The sequence below is a fragment of the Trichechus manatus genome, unplaced genomic scaffold (genome assembly GCF_000243295.1).
Source record: "Trichechus manatus latirostris isolate Lorelei unplaced genomic scaffold, TriManLat1.0 scaffold00119, whole genome shotgun sequence".
Classification (NCBI taxonomy): Eukaryota; Metazoa; Chordata; class Mammalia; order Sirenia; family Trichechidae; genus Trichechus; species Trichechus manatus.
Window position 1 is genome coordinate 7,311,587 of NW_004444055.1, and position 14,593 is coordinate 7,326,179.

The window sequence follows — 14,593 nt, forward strand, 5'->3', positions numbered from 1 at the left end:
CTTTCTTACAGTATCCAAAGAGGAGGGAGTAGTTTGATTTCTTTTATTCAGCTTAGATCTTCTTTTGGCTTTTTTTTTTTTAATCTTTTCTTTCTAAAAGCTTTGCACAGTGTATGAAGTGAACCATTTAAACAATTATGAACATCAATTTTCTGATCTAAAAATCTGGTAGATTCTTGGCTATGCATCAAGCACACCAAGTTTGAACTTATTAAACACAATATCCCATTTTACACCATATTATAATCTAATAAATTATGGAAAACTTATATTTTAGAGTACTGCTTCATAACCTTTGTATTGTTGGCTCTGATAATCCTTTTAATGTTTGGTGAATATATTTGTTGTTAGCTTTTTCTAATGGGCCAGCATGGGCATATATTTAAGTGGACTAGTTTAATTTTTTCCATATTTCCTCAAAAGCCAGGACACTGGATAGAAGAGGTTTTGTTTTTGATATAGTTTATTTTAGTTTGACTCAAGTCTTTTTATTATTTTATATTCTAAATTCTTTCTCCTATTTCTTTAAGCCTTCTTCTGCTGTATTTGGTGATGTTTGATTTGCTTTTTGAGGAGAAAATAATTAGATAATTCATTATCACATGGTACATCTCTAGTGGTATCTGTGTTTCTAAAAATCATCATTAGAGGCCAGTGTACTGGTTGATTTGACAAAATAAATTAATGTTCTTTTTCTAATTTTCATTACCCTTTTTAACTTCACCATTTTGTCTGCTTTTTTGTATTTTAGCCAGATATCTTAGGCACTAATCCAGTCCCTGTTTTGTTTCATTTCTTTGGGCAATGTGTAGAAAAATAGGCCTAAGTTCCCGACATTGGACCTGTAAACCCTTCAGCACACACGATTTTGTGCCTTCTTCTCTGGTTATATGCTTTATCCCTGTTTCAGCAAGGGCTGAAACCAGGAAGGCCTTCACCAAGAAGCCCAAGACTGCCAGGTCATTTCTCAACATCCAGACTCTTCATCCCCACATGGCTCATCCCTAAATCTCTCACTTCTCCTACACCTCCCAACTCTCAAAACTTTTCCATTGTACTTTTTAGAACTTACTATCACTTATTGGTAAAGTCTCTCATAACCTTAACCTGTTTCAGAATGTTCCTTCACTTTCTGGCTCTAACAGAAACTTGGCCGCACCCTGGAGGCATTGCTTCCCCGGTAGTCCTCTTAAGTAGTTGTTGTTTTCTCTGCTTACCACTGGGCCCATAGGTGAAGTATGTGTAGCTCTTCTTTGTCACTCCCAGACTCTTTTCCCTCCTTCCTGAAAATTTCTAGCTCTGTAGCTTGATTTATTGAACTATATTACCTACTATCTTCCTTTGTTGCTGTCTTATACCACCCCCAGGTCTTTTCTCCTCCTCCACCCCTCCACTCTTTCCTAAAGATTTTAGGCTCTTCACTCTCCACCTCTGTGTCTGTCCTAATTCTTTGTTTTTTCAGTACTCTGGCTTCTCACTTCCTGGTCTTGTCTTTCTACCTCAGCCACTTACTCCCATGGTCATTGTCTTACGCTGGGTTCTCTAGAGAAGCAAAACCAGTAAAGCGTATAAATATGTATATAGAGAGAGATTATATCAAGGAAACAGCTCATGAGACTGTAGAGGCTAGAACGTCCCAAGTCCATGGATCAGGGTAGAGGCCTCCCCCAAGTCACACAGCTGCAGAAGCTGGCAAGCCCAAGATCGGCAGGTCGGAGAGCAGGGCTCCCACTCACAGGCTGTGCAGATCGATAAATCCCAGGTTGGGGAGATAAGCTGACAGCTCAAGTCCCAAGAACGGGAGATGAGGCGACAGGAGGCAGCCACAGGATCCAGAGAGAGGAAAAAGCCAGAACATCTGCTTATATACAGATGTGGGCCACACCCCCAACGAGACTCCCTTTCATCTGATTGGCTACTCACAGTATATTCAATCATGGGAGTGATTACATTAAAACACGGAGAATCATGGCCCAGCCGAGTTGACACACAATCTTAACCATCACAGTCATACTCTAGAGACTTTGTCATTACCAGTAACTGCTCCTTCTAACAGCTAACTTCCAATTCCCCCTAGTCTCCCAGCTCCAGGAATTATTCATCCCTTCACTGGGACTTGCATTCATTGATCCAACAACTTTTTCACAGTCCGTCATGTATCTCACACATTCTCATTTCTCTTTTCACTCAGCCTAGATTCCATGGTCTATGATTATAATCACTTCCTTGCATATTTGTCTAGCTTTCCTGCCACCTCTTTCTTTGAAGCTCTCCTGTTGTAGAATACCTCTCCCCCAGGTATTCTCTCTCTCTAGAATTTGTGAGTTTACAAGTACTCATTCCACTGGCCACACACTGGCTGCTCTGCTGTTCTTCAAAAACATTTGGCAGCCTCCTGCCTCAGAGTCATTGTATTTCCTGCTTCCTGTGCCTCGAATGCTTTTTCCAGAAATCCCCATAGTTTGCTGCCTCATCTCCTTTAAGTGTTTCTTCATTTGTCACCTAGTGAGGCCTCTCTTGGCCACTCCATTTAAAGTTGTGTCCCTACCCTCACAGTCCCTATTTTTCCTGTCTTTACTTTTCTCAATTGCGTTTATCATTTCTGGCATATTGTATATATATATATTTGTTTTATGTTTGTCTCCTACCACTAAAATATAAGCGCCATGATGACAGGGCCATTCTCTTCCCTCCTATATCTTCAGCACCTAGAATAACGCCTCGTACTTGATAGGTGAGCAGTAAGTATTTGTTGATTAAATGAAAACATTTGTGGTACAGTGGTTAAAGTGCTCAGCTGCTAACCAAAAGTTTGGCAGTTGGAATCCCCTAGCCACTACTCAGGAGAAAGATGTGACAGTCTGTTTCTTAACAATTACAGCCTTGAAGACCCCGTAGGGCAGTTTTTCTGACTCATTGGGTCGCTATGAGTCGGAATCGACAAGATGGCAATGGGTTTGGTTTTGTTTCGTCTGTGTTAGGGTTAAGAAACATTCACATGCGGAAGCATGGAAGTTTTTTTGTTTCTCAAGCTGCAGGTTGTAGCTTAAACTGCATAATAAGAACATTTTTGAAAACATATTACTGTTAGAATATGATGTGTTCTTTCTGAACTAGATTTACAAGTCTCATGGAGATAGTACATAACATTACATAAGTATCCTTAAGCATAACTGAAAATGTATACTTGATTTTCCCCTTTTCTTGAGGAAGTTGGGCTGCAGATTTGGTGGGCTTTTTGATTCTCTAGTCCCTGGAAAGCATATTGCATGCGAAGATCCTGGTTGTATGTAGAAATATCAACTGATGGGCTTTAAGACAATTAAGGTGATTTGCACAAAAGAAATGACCTTTTAAAATAATTTTAAATATCTAAGAAACACTTTCTTTTTATAAGAAATTTGTATAACTTTCTCCTATTTGAGGGCCTGAAAAGAAATGATAATAGCTACCTACCATTTATTGTACCAGGGACAACGAAACATACTATTTACTATTATTATTATTTTTTTATTGTGCTTTAGGTGAAACTTCGCAGGGCGAATTAGTTTCTCTTTTAACAATTTATACACAGATTGTTTTGTCACATTGGTTGCAATCCCCAAGATGTGTCACTTCTCTCCCCTTCCACACCCTAATTCCCCGTTTCCATCCATCCATTTTTCCTGTCCCTTCCTGCCTTCTTGTCATTGCTTTTGGGCAGTTGTTGCCCTTTTGGTCTGGTATACATGATTGAACTAGGAAGCACGTTCCTCACGTGTGTTACTGTTTGTTTTATAGACCTGTCTAATCTTTAGCTGAAGGGTGAACTTTGGGAGTAGCCTCAGTTCTGAGTTAAAAGATGTCTGGGGGCCAGTCTCTGTCAGACCAGTAAGTCTGGTCTTTTTTTTTTTTTTGTGAATTTGAATTTTTTTCTACATTTTTCTCCTGCTCTGTCTGGGACCCTCTATTGTGATCCCTGTCAGAGAGGTTGGTGATGGTAGCTGGACACCATCTAGTTCTTCTGGGCTCAGGCGGTGAAGGCTGTGGTTCATGTCGTCCTTTAGGCCTTTGGACTAATACTTCCCTTGTGTCTTTGGTTTTCTTCATTCTCCTTTGCTCCAGAGGGGACGGAACCAGTAGATGTATCTTAGATGACCGCTCGCAAGCTTTTAAGACCCCAGGTGCTACTCACCAAAGTTGAATGTAGAACATTTTCTTTATGAACTTTGTTATGCCCATTGACCTAGATGACCCCTGCAACCATGGTCTGCAGCCCTCAGTGGCCAATCCCTCAAGGTGTTTGGATGTGCCTATGAAGCTTCTATGGCTTTGCCTTGGTCAAGTTGTGCTGACTTCCCCTGTATTGTGCACTGTCTTTTCCTTCACCAAAGTTAACACTTTTCTACTATCTAGTTAATGATTTCCCCTCCCCAACGCTCTCCTCCCTCGTAACCATCAAAGATTGTTTCTTTCTGCGTGCAAACCTTTTCTTGAGTTTTTATAATAGTGGTCTCATACAGTATTTGTCCTTCTGTGATTGGCTTTTTTCACTCAACACAGTGCCCTCCAGATTCATCCATGGTGTGAGATGTTTCACAGATTCCTCATTGTTCTTTATCATTGAGTAGTATTCCATTGTGTGTGTACTATAGTTTATCTATTCATCTGTTGATGGGCACTTAGATTGTTTTCATCTTTTCATTATTGTGAATAATGCTGCAGTAAACATGGATGTGCATATCTCTATTCTTGTGATGTCTCTTATTTCTCTAGGATATATTCCTAGGAGTGGAATTGCTGGATCGATACGGGCTTTCTATTGCTAGCTTTTTAAGGAAGTGCCATATCGTTTTCCAAAATGGTTGTCCTGTTTTGTATTTCCATCAGCAGTGCATGAGTTCCAATCTCCCCGCAGCCTCTCCAATATTTGTTATTTTCTGTTTTGTTTTTTTTTTTTAATTAGTGCTAGTAATGTTGGAGTGAGATGGTATCTCATGGTAGTTTTGATTTGCATTTCTCTAATGGCTAGTGATCACGAGCATATCCTTATGTGTCTGTTAGCCGCCTGAATGTATTTGGTGAAGTGTCTGTTCATATCCTTTGCTCATTTTTTAATTGGATTATTTGTCTTTTTGTTGTTGAGGTGTTGCAGTATCTTGTAGATTTTAGAGATTAGAGCCTTGTCAGATACGTCATCGCTAATTTTTTTTTCCCAGTCTGTAGGTTCTCTTTTTACTCCTTTGGTGAAGTCTTTTGGTGAATGTAAGTGTTTGAACTAGTTATCTAGTTTACCTTCTGGTGCTTGTACACTGTTAGTTATGGTTTGTATCTTATTTATGCCATATATTAGTGCCCTTAGCATTGTCCCTAATTTTTCTTGCATGATCTTTATAGTTTTAGGTTTTATATTTAGGTCTTGGATGCATTTTGAATTAGTTACTGTATATGGTGTGAGATATGGGTCCTGTTTCATTTTTTTACAGATGGACATCCAGTTTTGTCGGTACCATATGTTGAAGAGACTGTCTTTTCCCCATTTAATGAACTTTGAGACTTAATTACGCTTAATTACGCTTAATCTTTATCAAACCTTTATGAGGTAGGGTAAGGAGCCCTGGTGGCACAACAGTTAACTGCTCAGCTTTGAACCAAAAAGTTGACAGTTCAAAGCCACCCAGTAGCTCTGTGGGCGAAAGACCTGGTGATCTGCTTCTGTAAATGTTACAGCCTAGAAAACCCTATGGTGCAGTTCTACTCTGTCACATGGGATCACCGTGAGTCAGAATCGACTCGACGGCACCCAACAACAACATGAGGTAGGTATTACTCCTCTGATTTTACAGAAAGGAAACCTAAGAGGCTAACTTGCCCAAGGTCACAGAGCTAGTAAGTGGTGGAAGCAGAGGCCAAAGCTCAGGTTCTTAACCTCTTCATTATACTCCTTATTTCCTCCCTCACTAAGTGGTTCCTTATTTCTGTTTATGTCTACTTGTTACTTCTAAGTCTAGCTTTGAAGGACTTTCATAATGTGGTTTCTCTGATCCGTTTTTTAAAAAATGACATCTTGTATATTCTTGCTTATATTCCTTTACTGCTAATGTTTGTTCGCCCTCATAGACTACATTGTGCTCTCTGTGACAAGGCTTTGACTTTCCTCCCTTTCTGCTTCTTGCTGATATCTTTGTTACTTTGCATTTGTGTAGTACTTGTCAATTGTGTCACTTTCATATAGTTATCTATTGCCTTTTAAAGAGGTCTTATTATTTTATTTACATGAGCTAGATATAAGTCATGCCTTATCCATAGTTTGTAGGTTCCTTGAGGTAGAGACCTTATATGTTATAACACTTAATACAGTGGTAGAATCTAGTAGTGTCAATAATAAGTGTATGAGTGTAAACAGAAGAATTTTTTTTTATATTTGAACTGTTTCTGATTGTTAATTTGGTTGTTAATTCAGATTTTCACTGTATTGTAATACATATGTATGGAATTCTGAAAGCAAGGCAATGTTACATTCTTATGGTTATGTTACAGACATTACTGTCAGTTAATATTTAAAATATAGGCAACCTGACCCTCCAAGATAGTGACTCTTAAAGACTTTAGTGCGCCACTCTTACTGATAGGAATATGTTGTATCACTCAGGTGTGTTGGGGAAGAGGTTCGATTTTTAGTAACCAGCCTGTTTAGGGGAAAAACTAAATACTCAAGCTACTATAAACCATCATTTGATGGCATTTCAGTCACCTGAAATGAAAACATTGAAATTATTCCTGCCTCTATTGGATATGAGTAATGTCATTTGCAAAAGGTTTTTCATTGTGTCTACCTTATAATATACAAGGGAGAAATTGTGAACGTTTAAGTTAAATAATAATAATGGATACAATTTATACTTTTGGGAAATAAAAACTAAAGTAATAAGTACTTTAGTATTTGGGAAAAAAGAACTAAAGTATTAAGAAATTTATCATTGGAAAAAAATACAAAAATTTGTTGTGAGAAGAAAAATGTTTCTGATTTTTTAAATGAATAATGCAACTACATGAAATTCTGTTCCGATAATTTCTTTACCCACCTATAATGAATTACTGAGTGTGGTACTTGTTTTATTGCAAATGCAATCAAATGCTGGTGAACTTACTACATTCTGATGCTGTTTATTACTGATTGTTTTGTAGCCTATCCCTCACCCAGATCCTGTGCATAATAATGAAGACACACATGATCAAGTGCTGAAAACCAGATTAGAAGTGAAAGATGAGCCCCTTGAGCAAGGACCCATGATAGAACAACTTAGCAAAATGTTCTTTACCACTAAGCACCGTTGGTATCCTCATGGACAGTAAGTTCTATTTTTCTATTTTTCTATTCCCGCTAGAACACGTAGCATTCTTTGCGTTAAGAAACTTCTGAAGTAGTGTTCTGTATGGGGAAATGAACACCCAGTACGATCACCTGTACAGATTGAATAGGTATGGTGAAAGGATACAACCCTGACGCACATCTTTTCTGACTTTAAACCACAAAGTATCCCCTTGTTCTGTTCGAACAGCTGCCTCTTGATCTATATACAGGTTCCTCATGAACACAATTCAGTGTTCTGAAATGCCCATTTTTTGAAATGTTATCCGTAATTTGTTATGATCCACACAGTCAAATGCCTTCGCATAGTCAATAAAACACAGATGAATATCTTTCTGGTATTCTTTGCTTTCAGCCAGGATCCATCTGACGTCAGTTATGATATCCCTGGTTCCACGTACTCTTCCGAATCCAGCTTAAATTTCTGTCAGTTCCCTGTCAGTATACTGCTGCAGCTGCTTTTGAATGATCTTCAGCAAAATTTTACTTGCATGTGATATTAATGATATTGTTCGATAATTTCCGCATTCGATGGGATCACTTTTCTTGGGAATAAGCATAAATATGGATCTCTTCCAGTTGGTTGGCCAGGTAGCTGTCTTCCAAATTTCTTGGCATAGACAAGTGAGCACTTCAACGCTGCATCCGTTTGTGGAAACATCTTAACTGGTGTTCTGTCAATTCCTGGAGCCTTCTTTTTTTCCAATGCCTTCAGTGCAACTTGGACTTCTTCCTTCATTACTGTCGGTTCCTGCTCATATGGTACCTCTTGAAATGGTTGAACATCGACCAATTCTTTTTGGTATAGTGACTCTGTGTATTCCTTCCATCTTCTTTTGATGCTTCCTGAGTTGTTTAATATTTTCCCGGTAGAATCCTTCAGTATCGGAACTTGAGGCTTGAATTTTTTTCTTCAGTTCCTTCAGCTTGAGAAATGTTGAGTGTGTTCTTCCCTTTTGGATTTCCATTTCCAGGTCTTTGCACATGTCATCATAATACTTCACTGTCTTCTCCAGCTGCCTTTTGAAATCTTCGTTCATCTCTTTTACTTCAATATTTCTTCCTTTCACTTTAGCTATTTGACATTCAAGAGCAAGTTTCAGCATCTCTTCTGACATCCATTTTGGTCTTTTCTTTCCTTCCTGTCTTTTTAATGACCTGTTGCTTTCTTCATGTATGATGTTCTTGTTGTCATTCCACAACTCGTCTAGTCTTCTGTCATTAGTGTTCAATGTGTCAAATCTATTCTTGAGATGGTCTCTAAATTCAGGTGGGATATACTCAAGGTCGTACTTTGGCTCTCGTGGACTTGTTCTAATTTTCTTCAGTTTCCACTTGAACATGCATATGAGCAATTGATGGTCTGTTCCGCGGTCAGCCCCTGGCTTTGTTCTGACTGTTGACACTGAGCTTTTCCGTTCTCTCTTCCCACAGATGTTGTCGATTTGATTCCTGTGTATTCCATATGATGAGGTACACATGTATAGTCGCCATTTATTTTGGTGAAAAAAAAATTTGCAATGAAAAAGTCATTGGTCTTACAAAATTCTATCATGCGATCTCGAGCATTGTTTCTATCACCAGCTACCAATTCTTCTTTGTTTCCAACTTTTGCATTCCAATCTCCAGTAATTATCAATGCATCCTGACTGCATGTTCGGTCAATTTCAGACTGCAGAAGTTGGTAAAAATCTTTAATTTCTTCATCTTTGACCTTAGTGGTTGGTGCATAAATTTGAATAATAGTCGTATTAACTGGACTTCCTTGTAGGCGTATGGCTATTATCCTATCACTGACAGTGTTGTACTTCAGGATAGATCTTGAAATGTTCTTTTCGACGAAGAGTGCAATGCCATTCGTCTTCAAGTTGTCGTTCCCGGCATAGCAGACCATATGATTGTCCTATTCAGAATGGCCTATACCAGTCCATTTCAGCTCACTAATGCCTAGGATATCAATGTGTATGTGTTCCATTTCCTTTTTGACGACTTCCAATTTTCCTAGACTCATACTTCGTAATTCCATGTTCCGATTATTAATGGATGTTTGCAGCTGTTTCTTATTTTGAGTCGTGCCACATCAGCAAATGAAGGTCATGAAAGCTTGACTCCATCCACGTCATTAAGGTTGACTCTACTTTGAAGAGGCAGCTCTTCCCCAGTCGTCTTTGGAGTGCCTTCCAGCCGAGGGGCTCGTCTCCTGGCACTATATCAAACAATGTTCTGCTGCTATTCATGAAGTTTTATTGGCTAGATCTTTTCAGAAGTAGACTGCCGGGTCCTTCTTCCTAGTCTGTCTTAGTCTGGAAGCTCAGCTGAAACCTGTCCACCATGGGTGACCCTGCTGGTATTTGAATCCTGGTGGCATAGCTTCCAGCATCACAGCAACATGCAAGCCCCCACAGTATGACAAACTGACAGACATGTGGGGTTGTATTCTTTCACCATACCTGTTCAATCTGTATGCTGACAAATAATCTGAGAAGCTGGACTATATAAAGAAGAACAGAGCGTCAGGATTGGAGGAAGACTGATTAACAATCTGTGTTATGCAGATGATATAACCTTGCTTGCTGAAAGTGAAGAGGACTTGAAACACTTATTGATAAAGATCAAAGACCACAGCCTTCAGTATGGATTACACCTCAACATGAAGAAAACAAAAATCCTCACAACTGGACCAATAGGCAACATTATGATAAATGAAGAAAAGATTGAAGTTGTCAAAGTTTTCGTTTTACTGGGATCCACAACCAATACCCATGGAAGCAGCAGTCAGGAAATCAAAAGACGCATTGTATTGGGCAAATCTGCTACAAAAGACCTCTTCGAAGTGTTGAAAAGCAAAGATGTCTACTTGAAGACTAAGGTGCGCCTGACCCAAGCCATGGTGTTTTCAGTCACCTCATATGCATGTGAAAGCTGGACGATGAATAAAGAAGACTGAAGGAGAATTGACGCCTTCGAATTGTGGTGTTAGCAAAGAATATTGAAAATACCATGGACTGCCAAAAGAACAAACAAATCTGTCTTGGAATAAGTACAACCAGAATGCTCCTTAGAAGCAAGGATGGCAAGATTATGTCTCACATACCTTGGACATGTTGTCAGGAGGGGTCAGTCCCTGGAGAAGGACATCATGCTTGGTAAAGCAGAGGGCCAGCAAAAAAGAGGAAGACCCTCAATGAGATGGATTAACACAATGGCTGCAACAATGGACTTAAGCATAACAACGATTGTGAGGATGGCACAGAACCGGGCAGTGTTTGTTCTATTGTACATAGGGTTGCTAGGAGTTGGAACCGACTCATTGGCACCTAACAACAACAACAACTTGATCAGCTACTGTATTGTACTTTTAAATCTACACATGCTGTAGCTAAAATGAAATACTATTTTTTTCCTTTAACCAGAGCTTTCAGTGAATTTTGCAAGAGTTCTTGAAAATTTTTACATTCTGTGATTGCTATGATATGGTCATTTAGTGTTGTATTTATTCACCTTCCTGATAAAGAATTGATCTTGTCTTCAGCTCTTTTTTCATTTCTCTGACAGATTTGAGTTATTGTAAAAAAAAAAAAAAAAAGATAGCAAAGAATTAGGCAGTATATATTGTTGTTTCTTAGAAACTGCAATTGTCCTTCTGTTTGCAAGTACTTACATTTTATTACACTGATTTTACCCCCCATCTGACTCTGGCTTTAGTTTCTTCTTTTGATTCTTCTTTCATATCTTTCTTCTACTCCAAACTGTGCGGGTTTTTTCATTGTTTGTTTGATCAAACGTTGTTCTTATTCATTTGTGCAAACTAGAACCTAGCAGTGGGCTGGCACGTAGGCATTCAGTACACATTTATGGAATTAACAAATATACATTCATCAAGCTGTTCCAGGTACTAGCAGTAAGGCGATCAAAAGCACAGACCTTTTTTGCAAGTTGTTTATAATCTGGGGTGGGGGAGATAATTGAGTAAAACAATTATAATCAAGTGCGATTGAACCTTGAAAGATGGTTAGGAGTTACCTGTGATGAATGGGGAAAAGATTCCGCAGATAGAGGGAACAGCATGTCAGGCAAAGTGTGTTGGGGAAATTGCAAGTAGTTCAGATTGGATGGAACTCAGAGTTTAAGAGGAAGGAAGTTAGGAAGGGTCTTACGCTGTGCTGTGGAGTTTAGATTTTATTTTCATTGTCAAATTTCAAGAAGTGAAACTGACATGCTCAGTCTTTATGCATTAGAAAATCATTAAGGAGGCTCTTTATTTGGGATGGAGCTCTGGTGGTGCAGTGGTTAAGAGGTCAGCAGTTTGAATCCACCAGCCGCTCCTTAGAAACCCTATGGGGCAGTTCTGCTCTGTCCTGTAGGGTTACTATGAGTTGGAATTGACTTGACGGCAACAGGTTTGCTTTTTTTTTTTTTTTGTTGTTGTTATTTGGGATGGGAGTCCCTGGGTGGTGCAGACGGTTAAGTGCTTGGCTGCTAACCAAAAGATTGGAGGTTTGAGTCCACCTAGGGGCACCTTGAAAGAAAGGTTTGGCAATCAGCCATTGAAAACCCTGTTGAGCACAGTTTTACTCTGACACAGGTGGAGTCACCATGAATTGGAATCGATGGTAACCAGTTTGGTTTTTTTGGTTATTTGGAATAAAGTGATGTATGGACAGATTGGAGTCAGAGGAACCTGTTAGAAAACCATTAAGATAACTTTGGTGAAAAATGTTGAAGACCTAAATGAAAGGATCAGCAAATGAGAATAGAAAGGGGAGGAATAAAAGAGAGGACTGGTGCTTAAGAACTTTAATTAGCAACAGTAGTTGACCAAAAGAGTCCTTGGGTGGTGCAAACGGTAAAGGGCTTGACCGCTGGCCAAAAAGTTGGCAGTTTGAACTCACCCAGAGGTGCTTCAGAAGACAGGCCTGGCTATCTGCTTCTGAAAGGTCACAGCCTTGAAAACCCTATGGAGCACAGTGTTACTCTGACACAGCTTTTTTTTTTTTTCTGTCTAAGAAATTTCCTTCCTTAATAATGTGTCTATAAGAAAGATGATATTTCTCTATCAACTTCCGAAGGAGAAGAAACTGAGAATCTTTTTGCAATGTGGTGTCTTTCAGTTCCTGTTTCTATTTTGTATCTTCTTCCATGACTTTCTTTTTTATTTAGTCCCTACTTTATTTATACATGCTATCCAGGTTTTTCTCTATCTTTGTAATTCCAACTTGTTACTGTTTTCAGTAGGCTCCAGCTCATGGCATCCTTTTGTAGGTTGTTTTTGTTCTTAGGTGCTATTGAGTTACTTCTGACTCATAGCAACCCTATGTACAATAGAAAGAAACACTGCCTGGTACTGTGCCATCCTCACAATTGTTGCTCACAATATGTTTGAGCCCATTGTTGCTGCCACTGTGTCATTCCATCTCATAAGGGTCTTCCTCTTTTTTGCTGACCCTCTACTTTACCAAGTATGATGTCCTTCTCTAGAGACTGGTCCCTCTTGATAACATGTCCGAAGTACGGGAGATGAAGTCTTGCCATCCTTGCTTCTAATGAGCATTCTGGCTATACTTCTTTCAAACAGATTTGTTTGTTCTTCTGGCAGTTCATGGTATATTCAATATTCTTTGCCTACACGGTAATTCAGAGACATCAATTCTTCTTTAGTCGTCTTATTCATTGTCCAGCCTTTGCATGCATATGACGCAGTTGAAAATACCGTGGCTTAGGTCAGGTGCATCTTAGTCCTCAAAGTAACATCTTTGCTTTTTAACATTTTAAAGAGGTATTTTGCAGCAGATTTGCCCAATGCAATGAATGCGTCTTTTGATTTCCTGACTGCTGCTTCCATAGGTGTTGATTGTGGATCCAAGTAAAATGAAATCCTTGACGACTTCAGTCTTTTCTCCATTTATCATGATGTTGCTTATTGGTCAAGTTGTGAGAATTTTTGTTTTCTTTATGTTGAGGTGCAATTCATACTAAAGGCTGTGTGGTCTTTGATCTTCATCCGTAAGTGTTTCAAGTCCTCTTGAGTTTCAGCAAGCAAGGTTGTGTCATCTGCATATCGCAGGTTATTAGTGAGTCTTCCTCCAATCTTGATGCCATGTTCTTTTTCATATAGTCCAGCTTCTGGGAATATTTCCTCAGCATATACATTGAATAAGTGCAGTGAAAGGATGCAACCTTGACACACACCTTTGCTGACTTTAAACCATGCAGTATATCCCCTTGTTGTGTTTGAATGACTGCATCTAGGTCTATTTACAAGTTCTTCATGAGCACAATTAAGTATTCTGGAATTCCTATTCTTTGCAATGTTATCCATAATTTGTTATGATCCACACAGTTGAATGTCTTTGCATAGGCAATAAAACACAGGTTACCGTCTTTCTGGTATTCTCTGCTTTCACCCAGGATCCATCTGACATCAGCAATGGTATCCCTCATTGTAGGCCCTTTTCTGAATCTGGCTTGAACTACTGGCTTTTCCTTGTCGATGTACTGGTGCAACTGTTTTTGAATGATCTTCAGCAAAATTTCACTTGTGTGTGATATTAATGATAACTATCCAATAATCGCCACATTCCATTGGATCTCCTTTCTTTGGAATGGGGACAAATATGGATCTCTTCCAGTTGGTTGGCAAAGTAGCTGTCCTCCAAATTTCTTAGCATAGACAAGTGAGTGTTTGCATATTGCATCCGTTTGTTGAAACATCTCAGTTGGTATCCTGTCAATTCCTGAAGCTTTGTTTTTGGCCAATGCCTTCAATGCAGCTTGGACTTCTTCCTTTAATACCATCAGTTCTTCTCTTTTTTTTTTTAATTGTACTTTAGATGAAGTTTTACAGAACAAATCGTTTCTCATTAAACAGTTAGTACACATATTGTTTTATGACAATGGTTAACAACCCCACGACATGTCAACACTGTCCCTTCTCAACCTTGGGTTCCCTATTACCAGCTTTCCTGTCCCCTCCTGCCTTCTAGTCCTTGTCCCTGGACTGTTGTGCCCCATTAGTCTCGTTTTGTTTTATGGGGCTGTCTAATCTTTGGCCGAAGGGTGAACCTTGGGGGTGACTTCATTACTGAGCTAAAAGGGTGTCCAGGGGCCATACTCGCAGGGTTTCTCCAGTCTCTGTCAGGCCAGTAAGTCTGGTGTTTTTTTGTGAGTTAGAATTTTGTTCTACATTTTTCTCCAGCTCTGTCTGGGACCCTCTGTTGTGATCCCTGTCAGAGCAGTCAGTGG

At 39.2% G+C, this 14,593-nt stretch overlaps 1 protein-coding gene across 7 annotated transcripts in view; it reads left to right on the forward strand.

Moving 5' to 3' along the window:
* Window positions 1-14,593, forward strand: part of MRPL42 (mitochondrial ribosomal protein L42) — a 102,389-nt gene that overhangs the window by 19,834 nt on the left and 67,962 nt on the right. For all 7 annotated transcript variants that reach the window (XM_023738565.1, XM_023738566.1, XM_023738563.1 and 4 more), the window contains one exon: window positions 7,168-7,331. In XM_023738565.1, coding sequence (XP_023594333.1) covers window positions 7,168-7,331 — 164 coding nt within the window. The remainder of the gene's footprint in view (window positions 1-7,167; window positions 7,332-14,593) is intronic.